The sequence below is a fragment of the Typopeltis vanoorti genome, chromosome 17, assembly GCF_054136105.1.
Source record: "Typopeltis vanoorti isolate ZY-2024b chromosome 17, IOZ_Tvanoo_1.0, whole genome shotgun sequence".
Classification (NCBI taxonomy): Eukaryota; Metazoa; Arthropoda; class Arachnida; order Uropygi; family Thelyphonidae; genus Typopeltis; species Typopeltis vanoorti.
The window spans coordinates 98369348-98386173 of record NC_143565.1 but is presented as its reverse complement, the minus strand read 5'-3'; the positions used below and the strand labels follow the sequence as shown (position 1 = coordinate 98386173).

At 35.8% G+C, this 16826-nt stretch overlaps 1 protein-coding gene across 1 annotated transcript in view; it reads right to left on the bottom strand.

Annotated features, from left to right (window-relative positions):
- The window catches only part of Mic26-27 (MICOS complex subunit 26/27), a 60470-nt gene extending 43961 nt beyond the window's left edge, over positions 1-16509 (bottom strand). The window contains exons 1-2 of the mRNA XM_090407334.1: positions 16448-16509; positions 3884-4024 (exon numbers count right to left, since the gene is read on the bottom strand). Of these exons, the coding sequence (XP_090263460.1) occupies positions 3884-4024; positions 16448-16489 (183 nt within the window). The 5' untranslated portion in view covers positions 16490-16509. The remainder of the gene's footprint in view (positions 1-3883; positions 4025-16447) is intronic.
- Between the last annotated feature and the right edge of the window lie 317 nt (positions 16510-16826).

Below are 16826 nucleotides of genomic sequence, written 5' to 3'. Positions count from 1 at the left end.
CATTCTGATGGCAGTTAAGTTTCTATCATATCCCTTCTCTTCTGCCTGTCAATCCACATGACTTTAATCTGTCCTCATAGGGAGTATTCCACAGACCTGTCACAGTTTCATCACCATCTTTAAATCCTCTCTACCACCTCCTGACCCTCAAGAAACCCAGGTGATCAAATATTAACTTTAGATTGTCTGCAATGGGCTAAAAGTAATTTTCAAATTCACTGTTAATATATTCTATATGAAAATAAAACTGAATATGACACTACCATTTTATAAACACCATATCAATGAGCATTTTCAGAAAAGGGCACTGATATAAACTGTAGATAGGATTAGTGGTTATTGTAAGTACAAGTTGAGGCGCTCCAGCATTGGTAGTGAAGAGCCATCTCATTTGAGGAACCATCTACTTTGACTCATAGTCATGATGGATGGCTCCTTCTACCATGGAAGAAGGATGGCAATTAGTTTAGTAGGCCTTGATGCCACACACAGTTGAAGGCATTGAAAATGTCAAGGGGGACAGCACAAGTTTCTCCGAACCTTTCCATGGTATGTGTCCAGTGGTGGGTGATGTAAACTACAAGGTCAGCTGTGGATCTTGAATGATGGAATCTGTACTGGTGGTTGCTAATTAATTGATGGGTCTCTAAGTACCGGAGAATTTGGCTATTGATGACTTTCTCCATTATCTTGGTGATAACAATTGGTTGGTAGTTTGAACGTAGATTTCTACTACCCATTTTTTGGAATAGGATGAATATGAGATTACTTCCATGCATTAGGATAAGTGTCAGATATGTATAACAAATTATACAGACAATGCCAGATCGGTGTTAGCTCTGGAACACAATGTTTGAGAACTGGAGAGATGCCATCAAGACCAGAAGACTTTTTAGTATCCAAGTTATTTAGTAGTTTTATTATGACTTTTTTTTTTGTTGAAAAACTATAGGAGGCATATAGTGCTTGGATTTCAATATTGTAGAAGGTGATTTCCCTTGGTTATCTATGCAGGAGTTTGAGGAAAATAGTGATGTCAGGAGGTGAGCTTTATCTTTTGGGTTAAGTAACAGTGGGTAATAGTTGCACTTCCACCTCTGTCTCATCAATCAGGATGAGAGAGAGAGATAAGCAGAAATGAAGGAAGGCAGGAGTTGCATTCACCAACTTTAGGAAGTGACCAGAAGGAACAGTCTCAATTTGGACAGGAAGCAAGTTTTGCGCTGTTGGCCTTTATGAAATTGGCTTTGGATCTGCCAATGACTGATTCACATATGTTATATGACAGGGGTAACCAGAGTTTTGGCAGCAAGAGCCATAGTTACCTACCAGGAATTAAGATTCCCACCATTTCCTTTGTTCTATTTCTAGTAATTTCTTTTATTTCTCACAAATTCTTTCGTTCTATTTCTAGAATTTCCTTCAAGATTTTTTGCCTATTACTTTTATGTTATTTCCCCATGAAGATTTCTTTCATTTCTCACAATTTTTTTGTTCCATTTCTAGTTAATTCCTTTTTTACATTTTCAAGATTTCTTTTTTTTCATTTCCTATGATTTATTTCTCATAATTTCTTTTGTTCTGTTTTCCCTCTGATTTTTTTTCTTAGATTTTTCACAATTTCTTTTGTGTTATTTCTTCATGATTTCTTTGATTTCTTGCATTTCATGGGAATGAAATTCCCATAAAACAAAAGAAAGGGTTAAGTAACAGTGCCTTCTATAGGAAGTTATCTATAGTAAGCCTCACATTATAATGAATTATGTCTCTGGTCACTAGGGGTTTGCTATAGCAGTCATTCACTGTATTATCGAAGGATAATTCCACATCCCTGTCATAAATTGTAAGGACGTATTCTCCATCTCAAAATTAATAAGAGGGGCCAAAAAACACAGGTCTATAAACCTCATATTTCTGAATTACAGTCCTCAGCAATTCCAACATACACGAACCGTATTTCTTCTCCATGCCAGAGGGAATGTTGTCAAGCACATCATGGAAGATTTCTACCAGGTTTTGCAAGTCATAGTATAAAGGTCCTGCAAACTTGTTTGACAAACATATGACCTTATTAATCTATCTCCAAATATAATACCTCCCCATGAATTAACAGAGTACTACTATTGATGTCTTGACTGAATACATGTCAGCAGCCATGGCTGAGTGGTTAAGGTGATGGACTAGAAATCCGTTGGAGTCTCCCCACACAGGTTCGAATCCTGTCAGCTGTGGAATGCTTTTTTTAAACACCTCCATAGCACAATTGAAAGAACAATGGTACACTGCACCCTTCGATTGGAAAAGACCCGAGGTCAATTCTCATCATGATGAGAGGAATCTTTATATGATTTCTTTTCAATTGAAGGTGAGTTAGCTGATCTCATAGGAAGTTAGCAGGTTTTTGTTGTTTTTTTCTTATCCCAGAAACTCAGGTTTTTTATCCCACATACAGACAAATCGGCCTTGAGAGCACATGCAATTTACAGACAAAAAATACTAGTGGTGTTGGTGGTGGCCAGTAGATAGTGTTGATGTAGGTGATGATGGTAGTGGCAGTTAATGGTAGTTGGTGGAGAGGAAATTTGTAGAGTAGGTGCCCTCCCTTAATGAGTCTTCAGATTCCTTGGAAGTGTCATGTAATAATAATAATTGCATACGGATTTTGACTGTTTCACATGCGATTCAGTGTTAACTCAAAATACCACTTGCATATAAATTGCCTTACATGTGAAAAGCACATCATTAGATTGCATATATAGTTGTAGAAACCGCTGACAAAATACCATATTTGATAGCTGTCTTGGTTGACTGAGTGGTAAGCACATCTGCTCTCCAAACCAACTGTGGATGTGAATCTCACCATGAACATGGAATGTTTTTTGCTGTCTTTAGGTGATGGTGGGAGATGAATTTCACCACAAGGTTGCAAATCATGCAAAAAAAAATAAAAAATAAATAATAATAAATAAAAATACAAAATAATATATAACATTAATAATAAAGATGGAAAAAATCCTTTGCTCACCCACAGTACTAAAGTACTAGAAGTTTACAACCTTTCACAGGCAGGAGTCACATATAAAGACCAGGATTGTCTGGTAAAAATGTTTGAACCCATTAGAAATTATAAGGATAAAGATAATTTTCATGCATGACCACTCACACAACAGCTTGGAAGACATCCTTTCCCACTGCAATCCTCTATGTGTGAATTCCATGACACTAGATACAGTATGGTTTCCTCATTTCTGGTACCTCTCTCACGGTTATTCATTTCTCCCCGGTCCTTCATTTTGTAGTATAGAAATTGTGCTACACTCATGAAAGTGATGAAGATAAGTGAATTTTTGAGAGCATGGAATTTGATAACCAAGGAAAGCGGCCACTGATAAAGTTGACATGCATCACATGTCAACTTTATCAGTGAGTTGCTCGTCTTACTCTTCTTCATTTTAGCATTGCACTTCTTTTCCTGCAATTTTTCTCACAATAATTGTTGCATTCGATTCTGTTATGGGCAAGTTTGTTGCAGTAGCTGACTTTTTGTTGTTCACCCTTGTTCCCTGATGAAAACAGAGAGCCGAAACTTATTTGGGCCAGTTCTTGAACACTGTGTTAAAATTTGTATAAAGTAAGTAAAATTGTACTCACTTAGGGAATAACTGGCACTTTATTCTAATTAAAATGAAAGAGCAGATTTCTTAAGAATGATTAATAAATTTAAAAAATGTGAAAAATGTTTGATATTTCATATTATTCTATTTATATTATTTTATTATTCTAACAATGGTTTTATTCTTATTTGCAATATGTAAATAAGAATAAATCTAATGTCTTACATTTACCACCAATAAATGTTAATCTGGCATACATTAATTTTTACCTCACTTGGCTTAGGAAGTCTCTTAGCACAACAGCATGGTTTCAATTTTTTATCCTCTTCAGCAAGCACTACAGGAAGAAAACTAAAAGAAGGAATCCCAACCAATATGCCAACAGGATGAAAAATCCTTCTCAAGATAACCTATAAAAACAAGCAAGCAAAAACCAAAAATTACACACATAAAAATAATCAAAACTAAAATTTATAACACTAGTCTAAAAACATCATCATCATATGCCAGACACCCTCCAGGGATGTACAGGATACTATGATAGTAGTATATGATTAAGTTTACATTACTGATACTGACAACGTTCCCAATCAGTCTGGCACTTGTCATGAAACAAATACTGTCAGAGATTATATTATGGTTCTCTAGAATACTTTCTAACTGCATTTACCCAGATGGATCTTTTTTTCTGCTATCCTGCATGCAACACTTGTTTTGTTAACCTTAATGCTCCCAATCTGTTAAGTTATCATACCACTTTAGAGCTCTGCCAAAACATTCTTAAATGCTAAAAATGTTAAATTCCTTTCTATATGATTGTTGTAGTTGTCATTGATGCCATCTGTTCACTTCTCTAATCTTCCTCAGAACTCTATCAGTATCTCATTTCTCATCAACTGTTTTATTTCTTTGTATGGAGGTAGTGGTAGCGTGTAAAGATATATATATATATATATATATATATATATATATATATATATAAATATGTAATTGGTCAACGTGAGCTGTTAAAAAAAAAAGAAATATTAGTAGTAAGGAAAGATTTTTTTTTATCAGGACCTTTTGTTAAGATGTTACTGTCTCTGTATCATATCCAACTGTATAAATCTTATTCATCATGGCAGCTACCAGTTCTGACACAGTCGCTGAGCTCACCATCATCAAGAGACTACATTATTTGTAGCTCAGATGAGAATTTTGCAGCTTGCTATGAATGAAAGTACAGTATGCATCCCATGGTTTAAAAATGTGGCAGGTGAGGAACAGAATGTGTATGTATGCATGAAACATAGGCAGTGCGACGTGCTGGGAGACAAGCATTTCAATCTTGGATTCAGCAGCAGAGATAATGCTTCAGAAATAGGTGAATGTCAATTTGTGGATACTAATAGCATGTGCTGGGATATACGTGCTGGGAGACAAGCATTTCAATCTTGGATTCAGCAGCAGAGATAATGCTTCAGAAATAGGTGAATGTCAATTTGTGGATACTAATAGCATGTTAGAGAGTAAAGAGAATGTGAAAGATGTACACATGGATTTGACCTTGGGCAGCATGGCATTGTATTCACACACAATCTGTATGATTGTGTGTGAATATTAATTGAAAGCAGGATGTGTGGAGAGAAAAATAAACCTGCTGTGACAGGAGATAGAAAACAAGAAGACTGAATTAAGGAGGATGAATAGAGAAATTAGGAGGCAAGATGTTGGCTAGTGTGAGGAGAATGACAGTAGGTGTAAAAGAAGGGTGTGGGGGAGAGAGAGAGAATATGAGAGACAAGGAAGGAGAAAGAAATTGGAAAATGTTGAAGAGTGTGGAGGCAAGGGATAGAGATAAGAGAGGAAAGAGAAAAAGCGGAGGAGAGAAAAATAGAGACTGGAAGCAGAGTCAGGGATGCCAGTGAGAAAAGAATGAATCTATTTAGAGTATTGTGTGTATAGAGATTCAGTGATTCCAGGTGTGCAGTGTAGAGTATCAGAGGAGTGCTTGCCAGGTGGAACAAAAGTGTGGTAATGGCAATGAAATGGGGCAAAAAGGAAATGTTAGTAATGGCTGGTATGAATGACTTGAGAGGTAGCATGAATCGTGTAGCAAGAAATGCGAGATCAATATTAGGGATAGTGCACCAGAAATGTGTCAGAGGAAAGAGAGTGATTGTGTAGTCCCATTATGATAATGCAGAGTGGAAGAGAAAAGAAATGATGATGAATGAGATATCAAGAATGTGTAGGAAGAAAGATTTGGAATATGCAGATACACGTAAAAGAAGGCAAACTGAGGACAGAAGAGAGATGTATGCAACACATGAATTACATTTGAATGCAGAAGGACGCAGGTATTTATTTGGAACAATGGTTGTTTTCTGGGAAAGTGCATACATGTGTGTGTGTGAGAGAGAGAGAGAATAATGGCTTGAGAAATCATAGGGTGTACAGTATATTGCAGAGCTAAGTGGAATATGTAGGGAGTAATAATGGCAATGCACTGGTTATTTTGTATACAAATGCTAGAAGCTTTAGGAATTAAAGGGAATGAGTTTGTGGCATTGATTGACTCAGTCTCTTCAAACATTGTTAGCATCAGTGAAACTTGGTTAATTGAGGAGGATGATCTAGCAAGGATAGAAATCGAACGATATAATATAAGAATGTATTAGGAAACTGACAACTCCAGTGCCTTGGCTATTCAATGAAAGTCTAGCTACTGGAAAGGTCTCCAAAAGAAAGGAAGGTAAGACAGTGTCACTGCTTAAAGATGATGTAAAATGGAGGCAACAAATTATAAACTAGTTTGCATTTCTTCTGTAGTTGCTAAGATTTTGGAGAGAATCTCTCATGAATGAGATTGTATACAAAATTGGGTAGATGAGGGTAATGTCATGTGTCCACTTTACTTCAAAATATTGAAAGCCATTCTATCCCATTTACATCATCATCGAATTCCTGCCATGTACCCTCAAGGGGTGTACAGGATATGATAGTACTACATGAAAAAAATTACATCATTATTAATTTCCTATCTACAATTTTCCTCCAAATCAGTCTGTTACTTGTCAACACTCCAATATTATCAATCTTATATTTCTATCGTCTAAAGCACTTTGTACCATATCAATCCACCTATATCTTGGTCTTCCTCTTGGTCGTTTTCCTGCCAACCTGGCAGAGAACACTTGTTTTGCTAATCTTTCCTCGCCCATTCTGTTTAAGTGACCATATCACCTGAGATTAGCTCTGCTAAAGCATTTCTGGATGCTGACAATGTCAAGTTCTTTCCTAATATCCTCGTTTTTAATATGATACTGCCATTGATGCCATCTGTTCGCACCTATAATCTTTCTCAGGACTCTCATATCTGAAGTGTCTAGTCTTTGGTCATGTGTTTTACTTCTGACCCAGCTCTCAGATCCATAAGTTAAAACTGGTTTGAACACTGTCTTGTATACAGCTAATTTAGTGTTCCGACTAATTTCTCTCTTATTCCATATGAATTTATTCAATTGACTTCCCACCATACCAGCTTTGCTGATTCTGTTGTCTATTTCTATATTTAATTTACCATCTTCAGTAAAAATCGTGCCTAAATAGCTGAAATGTTTTACTTGTTCCACAGGGTCTCCATTCACAACACAGTTGACATTTTCAATGATTCTGTCTATTTTCATTGTCTTTGTCTTTTTATTGCTGACCTTCATACCATATCTATTACAAGAGCTATTCAATTTAGTCAGAGAATCTTGCAGACTTGTAGCAGATTTATTTAGAAGTATAACATCATCCGCATAAAGCAACGAGCTGACATTAATATCTCCAATTTTGATATTATATTTAATACCACTTTCCTTCATAATGTGATTCATATAGATAATGAATAACAGAGGGGATAATGTACATCCTTGTCTCACACCAGATTTAACATTAAACCATCTTCCTGTACTTCCTTCAATTCTAACTGCTGACTTACAACTCAAATAAAGACTAAGTATTGCTTGATATAATGCCCCATTGACACCATATAAGTGCAGCGTATTGAATAGCTTCTCTCTTGGCACCTTGTCATATGACTTTTCCAGATTGACAAAACTTAAATACAGATCTTTGTTATATTCCCATGCTTTCTCAACTATTTGTCGTAAAGTGAAGATCTGATCCTGACAGCCTCTATTTGGCCTGAATCCAGCTTGTTCTTCACCAAGCTTTTCTTCCACAATTCTTCTCAACCGTTTCTCAAGTATACTTGCATAGATCTTGCCAGGTACACTCAGTAGGGAAATACCTCTAATTCTCACATGCAGTTTTATTTCCCTTTTTATATATGGGTACTATGAGAGCTCTACTCCAATCATCGGGAATTCGTCCTTCTGTCCAGGCTTTCTGAACTATGCAGTGCAGCCACTGTAAGACTCTTATACCACCATACTTCAGCATTTCTGGTCGAATATCATCTACTCCTGCTGCCTTTCCACATTTCAAGCCTTTGATGGCTTTTTCTACTTCAAGTATGGATATGTATTCCTCACTGCATGCCTGGTCAGTGTTTTTTACCACTGTGCTGTCATCACTGCTTGTTTCATTTAGCAGTTTATCAAAGTAATTACTCCATACTTCAAGGATATCTTTTTCTCCTGTTTTCATGTCACCTTTATCATCTCTAATTCCTTTTATAGCACTCTTTCCTCCATTCTTAAGCTTCTTCAACAAAAACCTCCAGAATATTATGCCACCTTCTTGATATTTATTTTCTATATTCTTGCCAAAGTCCTCCCATGACTTTTGTTTAGCTAGTTTTACACAGTGTTTAGCATTCTTGCATTTGTCTCTATATTCTCTAAGAGCACAAGCAGCTGACTTATTTGACAGGAACTTTTGGTATGCTTTCTTCTTTTCCTTCACTTCCTCTTTAACCTCCTGTGTCCACCAGGGAGTTCTGATTTTTTTATCCTTACAAACAACCTCACCACATGCCTCTCTGGCAGAATCAATCAATGTTTTCTTCAGAGTTTGCCACTGAATCTCCAAGGTTTGATTCCTGTTCTCAAACTCTTTCATTTTTCCTTCAATAATCTTTGTGTATTTTAGTCTACAGCTCACATCTGAGAGCTGCTCAACTTTTATTCACTTTAAAACTTTCTTACATGTTATTCTTTTCAATATGAAATTCAATTTTATCCTGTTCAAGACTAAATAGTGATCACTTCCAATTTGAAATCTTCTGTACACTCTGGTGTCCTGCACCAGGGAGAAAACATCACTATCAACAATAACAGTCAATGAGACTTTTTTATTCCTAGCCTCTTCTCTCCATGTGAATTTGTGCACATTTTTATGTTGGAACATGGTGTTAGCAATAACCAGTCCATGTCCTGAGCAGAAATCCAACAGATATTTGCCATTATTATTAGCTTTGCTCTTTTCTCCAAATTTTCCCAAAATATTTTTGCATGTCTCACAATCATTTCCTACTCTGCTATTTAGATCCCCAACAAGGACCAACTTTTCCTTTTTCATTGTGTCAGTTGCTTTTTCTAAAGCCTCAAAAAATTCCTCCACTTCTACCTTAGTAGAACCTTCTGTGGGACCATAGGCACAAATAAGTCTCATTGTCCAGTTCCCCATTCTCATATTTGTCCACATTACTCTACTTGAGACTGACTGCCATTCAAGAAGATTAGCCTCGTATTTTGTGTTGAATACTATGGCTACTCCTTCTTTTCCTTGATTGTCATTGCCTGAATATAACATTTTGTATTTATTGCTCAGAAAGATCTCACTAGTTTTGGTCTTTTTTGTTTCAGTCACCCCTATTATGTCGATCTGGTACTTATCTAATTCCTCAGCTAGCTCCATTTCTTTGCCATTCAGGCTTCTTATGTTGATAGTACCGATCTTTAACTCTGGTGATGTTGAGTTTGGGTTTATTTTCAGATTTGTTCCAGTAGCTGACTTTTTGCTGTTCGCCCTGGTTCCCTGGCGAAAACAACGGGGGCCTTGTTTAACCGGGCGACGCGCCCAGCCGGCATGAAATTTTGTCATGTTGTACCATCATTCTATATTTTGGTTTAACCAATAAGAATACAATTTGGTCGGCTAAATCCCAAATTGCCAGCCCATTCTCGTCCGTTCAGTATCCAAGTAGATACCCAACAGGGTGCACCACGAGAAGGTGAGGATTGGACATTAGGTCAGAAGCCCTGGTCGGTTCTTCGCATTCCTTTAAAGGCTATGTGGAGGTCTCCTCTCAGTTATACAGCTTTGACCCTTTAAGACCCCTTAAGCATCCCATTTACAAGGTTTTCCAAATCTCTTTTAGAATGCTTAATCCTCTGAAAATACCTTCATGGGCTGGAATAATATTCCTCTGTATACATGTAGTTATCATTTCATGACAGTTTAAGTTTAAGACACAAAATCTGATATTGAGACCACAGAGAATATTGCTGTATCCTACTTGTCACCAATCTCTCAAGTACCTTCATCACAGCTCCAGGTATACAGATTGGCCTATAATTTGAAGCTACAGCCTTATCACCAGCATTATGCAGTAGAACAATTTTAGCCTCCTTCCACTCACTTGAAACCTATGCTGTTGCAAGACTAATTAACTCTAATTAAACAGGCATGACAACGATACTGCCAATTCCGTGGAACATTCCCTTAAGATGCATGGTGATATGTCGACTAATTGAATAAATAACCTTATTCAAGGTTATTTATTTCCTCAAATACCTCCTGCTCACTCACAGTTAAGCCATCTTCTCCTATATCCTCCACACTTAAGTTCCTCATGATTCCACTCTGATCAGGAAACACTCTTATCAATTGATCACTGAATACCTCAACAATATCTTCTGGAGCAGTTACCATTCTATCACTTTCATCCATTAATATCATCTTACTATGATCATTCTTCCTTCTACTTGCCACATATCTAAAAAAAACTCTCTAGGTTTTTCTTCACCCGATTTGCCAATTTCTGCACATACTACACTTTTGTTTTCCTTACTGACCGAGTCACTCTCCTGGTTAGTTCTTTATACTCTTCATGTAACTGATTATTACTATTATTCATCTTGTTCTTCTTCCAAAGTACCTTCTTTTTCCAGATTTTGTGCTTAAGCTCTAAATTCATCCATTTCACACCTAGCTTATTCAGTCTTTTGGCCTTTGGAGTATTCCAAATTAATGTGCTGTTATGTATTTCTTTGTCAGTTCCCATGCAGCATTTATTTCCTTACTGCTCAACTCCTCTTTCCAAGTTATAGTCCAAGCTGTCTCCTAAGCTTGTCATAATCACCAGCCTTCATTCAGTACATTCAGTATTCACATATTAATGTGCTGTTATGTATTTCTTTGTCAGTTCCCATGCAGCATTTATTTCCTTACTGCTCAACTCCTCTTTCCAAGTTATAGTCCAAGCTGTCTCCTAAGCTTGTCATAATCACCAGCCTTATAATTTCACATATATCCCTTCCTCACAAAAGTCTGCATATGGCTAGCCACAACCCAGGTGATCACTGTCAGTGTGCATCCAGGCACTAATTATCAGGAAAGTGTGAATAATAACAAGTCAGAATACAAAGTCAACTTTGTGCACAAATGGGTTGCTTCTGCCACTTGGAACAGATTGGTTAATGACATGACTAAACAATTGATCTTTGAATAAAAATATTCTTGTAAATATTCCTTACATTCCTGATTCAAACCCTTGTCTTCCTATACTATAATAAAGATAAGCTAAGGTCTGTACCATCTATTTACAGGAAGTAAAAGAATCAACTATTTTGTTAGGTAGATGAAAAAGATCAATCAAGAACATAGCCAGATGATAAAAAAAAAAAAAAAATATATATATATATATATATATATATATATATATATATATATATATATATATATATAGGGGGAAGGAGTGGGTGATGCAAAACAAATTCAGCATTAATGCCTTAATTCATCTATGCTTTTTAAAAGCATAGATGAATAAGTCACCAATTCTTTGTCAGGGAAATTAACCTAGGTATCAGAGATTTTCGAATCTTTAAAAATGAGATATACATGCATTATATTATATACCATATATAGGTCACTATGCATATTATTATTATTATATAACACCTCCAAGGAGTCCAAAGACTCATCAAGGAGGGCACCTACTCTACAACTCTGTCTCCACCAACACCATCCACCGCTCACCACCACTACTAGTATTTTCACAGACCAACATCCATGCCCATGGTGGGATTCGAACCCACAGCCTTTTGGCTGGAGACCAGATATGCTAACCACTTGGCCAACCAGGCAGGCAATCCAAGTGTAAGCAAACAAAGTTTGCGCCTGAAGTATCTTCAGGACTGAGGCAACTCGTGGTAAAGGTGGACTAAGCTCTCATCACTTGTCTTAGTATCTCCCCATAATGCAAAGCACATCTCCTTGCAGAGATGTATAATGCTATGCATTAAGGGAAGGGCCACTACCCAGACTGGTTTTGACCTTTATTGAGGTCTCGTCAGTGGGAGCCAGACCCAGAGGTGGTGTCAAAGTAAATATACAAAGTAAAAAAAAAAAAAAATCAATCAATTGTAACCTCCACATGCATCAAGATATATTTCTTTAGCGAGAGAGAAAAGAACTAGTGCCAGGACTCACTATAGTTTAATGACAATGGGCTTGCAGATCTACTTGCCAATCTTCTGAAATGTATAGTTTTGATTGCTGATGCATTCCTTTATATTATATAAAGGAATGCATCAGCAATCTTAATATTAAACTATCAGCATGCTGATGAAAGAGCTGCACTGTGTACATAATATCTCACTATCTTTATTACTTTACTGAGCCTAAATTCAGTACCTGCTGTAACAAAATTTGCCATGAAAATCAACATTAAAGCCAAAAAAAAAGAAAAAACTGAGAAAATAGATACATGGAAAATATCTCCTGCATTATCAGTGGAGAACCTATAAAACAAGTAAAATATTTCAGCTATTTAGCCATAGTTTTTAGTGAAGATAGCAAATTTGGAAATAAATTATATAATAATAATAAAGCTGATATAGTAGGGAGTCATTTGTATAAATTTTTTTGCATAAATTTATGTCATAAGAAGTAAAGTACAATTATATGGGGAAAAAAAAAAAAGTCACAGAAGGTACTGAATTTAGGCTCATTTAAAGACTGAATTTATTCAGGAGTTTAACATTATCTGAATAATGCCGGCCTGGTTGGCCGAGTGGTTAGCATATCCGCTCTCCAGCCAAAAGGCTGCGGGTTCAAATCCCGTCGTGGGCATGGATGTTTGTGATTGTCTGTGAAAATACTAGTGGTGGTGGTCAGCAGTAGATGGCATTGTGTAGATGAAGGTAGTTGCGGTTGGTGGAGCCCAGTGGCGGCCCATACATAAGCACTGCAACACTGCAGCACCCCAAGGAAAAAATGAAAAAATTAAATTCTGTTTGTGTTTATAAATAATAACAATGCTTACAACATTATATAAATGCAGTACTACATGTTAAAGGTTACAGCTTATGTTTTGACATTGACTGAATAGTTAATAATTGGAATTGTTCGATTAACGCTTTAGATTACGAAACAAATGCACTGCGATCTAACGCCGATATTCGTTTGCTCTTGTCATCACACATTACGTCATTCCCAACTGTAACTGCTCAAACTGCAGTGTATTTTTAGCAAGCTTACATGCCTTATTTCTGTGAGATATGAAATGTTTATTATTGGTGCGTGTGCCTGGTGAACTATATTTTATTAAAATAACATATAAATTATTAATTTATTATAGATACAAGGCTGAATTATGATGAGTGTCACTGTTGAAAATATGAAAAGAATAATATTTTTTCAATTATCGTTACACGAAACAAATGCACTGTGATCTAACATCGATATTCATTTGCTGTCATTGCAAGTTACGTCATTAGATACACTGCCGCTTGCAGAGGCATGCCAGTAGTGTCCGCCGCCTGTGTGCAAAACTTTAGTTGGTGCCTCTATACACAGTAGTGTCCGGCGCCTGTGTGCAAAACTTTAGTTGGTGCCCCTATACCCAGTAGCATGCCAGTAGTGGCCGGCACCTGTGTGCAAAGCTTTAGTTGGTGCCCCTATACCCAGTAGCATGCCAGTAGTGTCTGGTGCCTGTGTGCAAAACTTTAGTTGGTGCCCCTTTCCTCCCCCCCCCCCAATAAAAAAAAATCACTTTAAAAAAAAACGTTTTTTTTTTAAGTATTTCCTCCTCTTTGGTGCCTTTACTATCCTGGTGCCTGTGTGCATCGCACACATTGCACATATGGCTGGCGCCCCTGTGAGATATGAAATGTTTATTATTGGTACGTGTTCGTAGTGAACTTTTTTTTGTAAATCTTATTTTATTTTGTTAAAATAACATAATTATTTATTTATTATAGATACAAGGCTGAATTATGACGAGTGTCACTGTTGAAAATATGAAAAGAATTATATTTTTTCAATTATCGTTACATGAAATAAATGCACTGCGATCTAACACCGATATTCGTTGCACTTGTCATTGCTACAAAACATTTATTATTGGTGTTTGTTTGTGGTGAGGATGAAATATTTTTAATAAAGCAATTTTTAATATATAAATTTATTTATTAATAAATTCGTTACTGATTAGGGGAATGTTTTTTTTTTTTTTTTGTATATGTATGCAGCACCCCCCCCCCCCCACTTAAAATTTTCACCAGCTGCCACTGGTGGAGACGGAGAGCTGTAGAGTGGATACCCTACCTCAATGGTCTTTGGACTTCCTGGAGGTGTTACATAATAATAATAATAATAATAAAGTAAATGGCTGATCTGAATCTCTCTAATTTTGATAACAGGTTTAATGTTACTCATATCTGTAATTTATGTGATTCACATAAATGAACGAATGAGGGTGCAGAGTTTTTAAAATAGAAATATTTACTATTTTTAAATATTTATACATGGTAGTGAAAAGAAGTTAAGAAGCAGTCCATGAAAAGGAGCATGGCTTACAGAATATAAAGAAAAATATATGACAACTATGTATAAGAGTGGTCAAAGTAAGCTTTCAAGATATCAGAAAGGATATAACAAAACTTATATAAAAACTGAAGATATTCTGGATATCTGGGAGGGTTACTTTAAAAAATTATTACATGAGATAGCCAGTAGTAGAGCATCATCCTTTCAGGGATTTAGGCCAAGCGGCTTGTTCCAGCCTCACTCCATCTTTTCCTTAATTGTCTGACTTCTACAACCTCCAACTGGGTGGTACTGAAGTATCTTTTTAGGTAATCTCAAAATGTCCATTCTTTCAATATGTTCAATCCATTTCTTTCTTTAATTCATATATTTCATCTAATACATATAGCTAATCTAATAATTTAATATCTAATCCAATAAGTTAAGAATTTATCTTAATTCTTAACATGTTTCTGTAGCTAGAAGCAGTACCATAATACAAAATATCTGGGTAGACTATATTAGTATTAGTATCATGTGACACCTCCAGGGAGTCCAAAGACTCATTGAGGGGTGAGATATAGCTATTTTCAATACCATAGATAAAAAAACTATCAGGAAAAAAAAAAAACATTCGGAGCAGTTGATATTGAACCTGAAATGCTTATATATAGAAGTATACAGTGACTATTATGCTGAATAATTCAAAATACTTGATCAGAAGGTTGAAACTCAGCTGACTGGAACTCTGCTACACTGTACACAGTATATATATATATATATATATATATACACACACATACATATATATATACACACACACACATATATATATACACACACACACGAGGGAGGAGGGAGCAGGAAAGCGCTGATAAACACATAAAACAAAATTGATATTAAAGCAACTGATATAGAACATAAGTTACCTTCATAACTCCTGTATTAGTATGTTCTTTCTTGTGGTTATATCAGTTGCTTTAATATCACTTTTGTTCTAGGTGTTTTATCAGAACTTTCTTATATATATATATATATATATATATATATATATATATATATAAAAGGAAATAAAGTGATGAAGACTGCCTTATAATGAGAAGGCATAAAACTGCTAATAGATAAACTGGCTAAGAATAACATGGGTTTAGGCAAAACGTTTACTTTAAACATCAAAATTTATAGAATAACATACCAAGGTGAAGAAGTTATAGTGTCTAAAACAGTTTATGATGCAAGTCATATCTTATATATATAAACACACAAGCAAAAAATGAAAAAGAAAGAACAGAATTCTTCTAAGGGTATGGCAATTTTAAAAACAGAAAATGAAAGATTAGTAACAACAGTGTTTCCTAGATTCTAAAGCAAAATATCAAGTAAACGACTTGGAAATAGATAAGTCGATAGTTAAGAGTGCTTTAGAAGAATAACAGCTGATCACAGCCTATTAAATAATAGAGAAATTTGGAAGAAAAGGCCTTACTGGAATTTCAAGGAACGATCATATCGTGCTGTTAGATGTATCGTACATTGAATTAATTACGTCGCTCAGATTTATAGACATTCTTGTAAACAGATACTATATGCTTACATTTCACATTTATTTTCAGATGTTATTTGTGGGGAATAAACTCGTTACTGTTTTATACTGTTTTTCTTGTAACGTCTATTCATTACAAATACATCATATTTTCCAATTACTATTCAGCAACTGATTTCTGTCATAAGTATTTCCAACTAGGAATCTAGCAAACAAACATTACATCGACACTCATTCCAGTATCATTAGATCACTCACGACCTTTTGTAATTACATAAACATAACAGAACTATAGTTTCTTAATGATATCAACAAATGCACGAACCTTCCTGGCAGTCATTTTAATTTGTGATAGATGTCGCTTCATGAAAATCTTCTTCTTCTGCAGGTTTCTCCAATTGTCAGTGGCTACCTTTTATTATTATTATTATTATTATAAGTCGTTCGAATACAGAGGGTCCGTAGGGGGAGATCCTCCCCAGGCGACACTTTGAACCTTTTTGAACTTTTGCAATTAATTTCTAAAATACAGTCTCCAGAACTCATTTCCGAATATCGTAATACTACTGCGAATTCTGAGAGGAGTTTTATTGAATAAAAGGACAAGACAGGGAATGATGTGAATAACACTGACATGTAGAAGTAAGGATGTTATGAGCCCACTGTACAAGACTTTCATCAGATTGCATATGGATTAGTGTGCA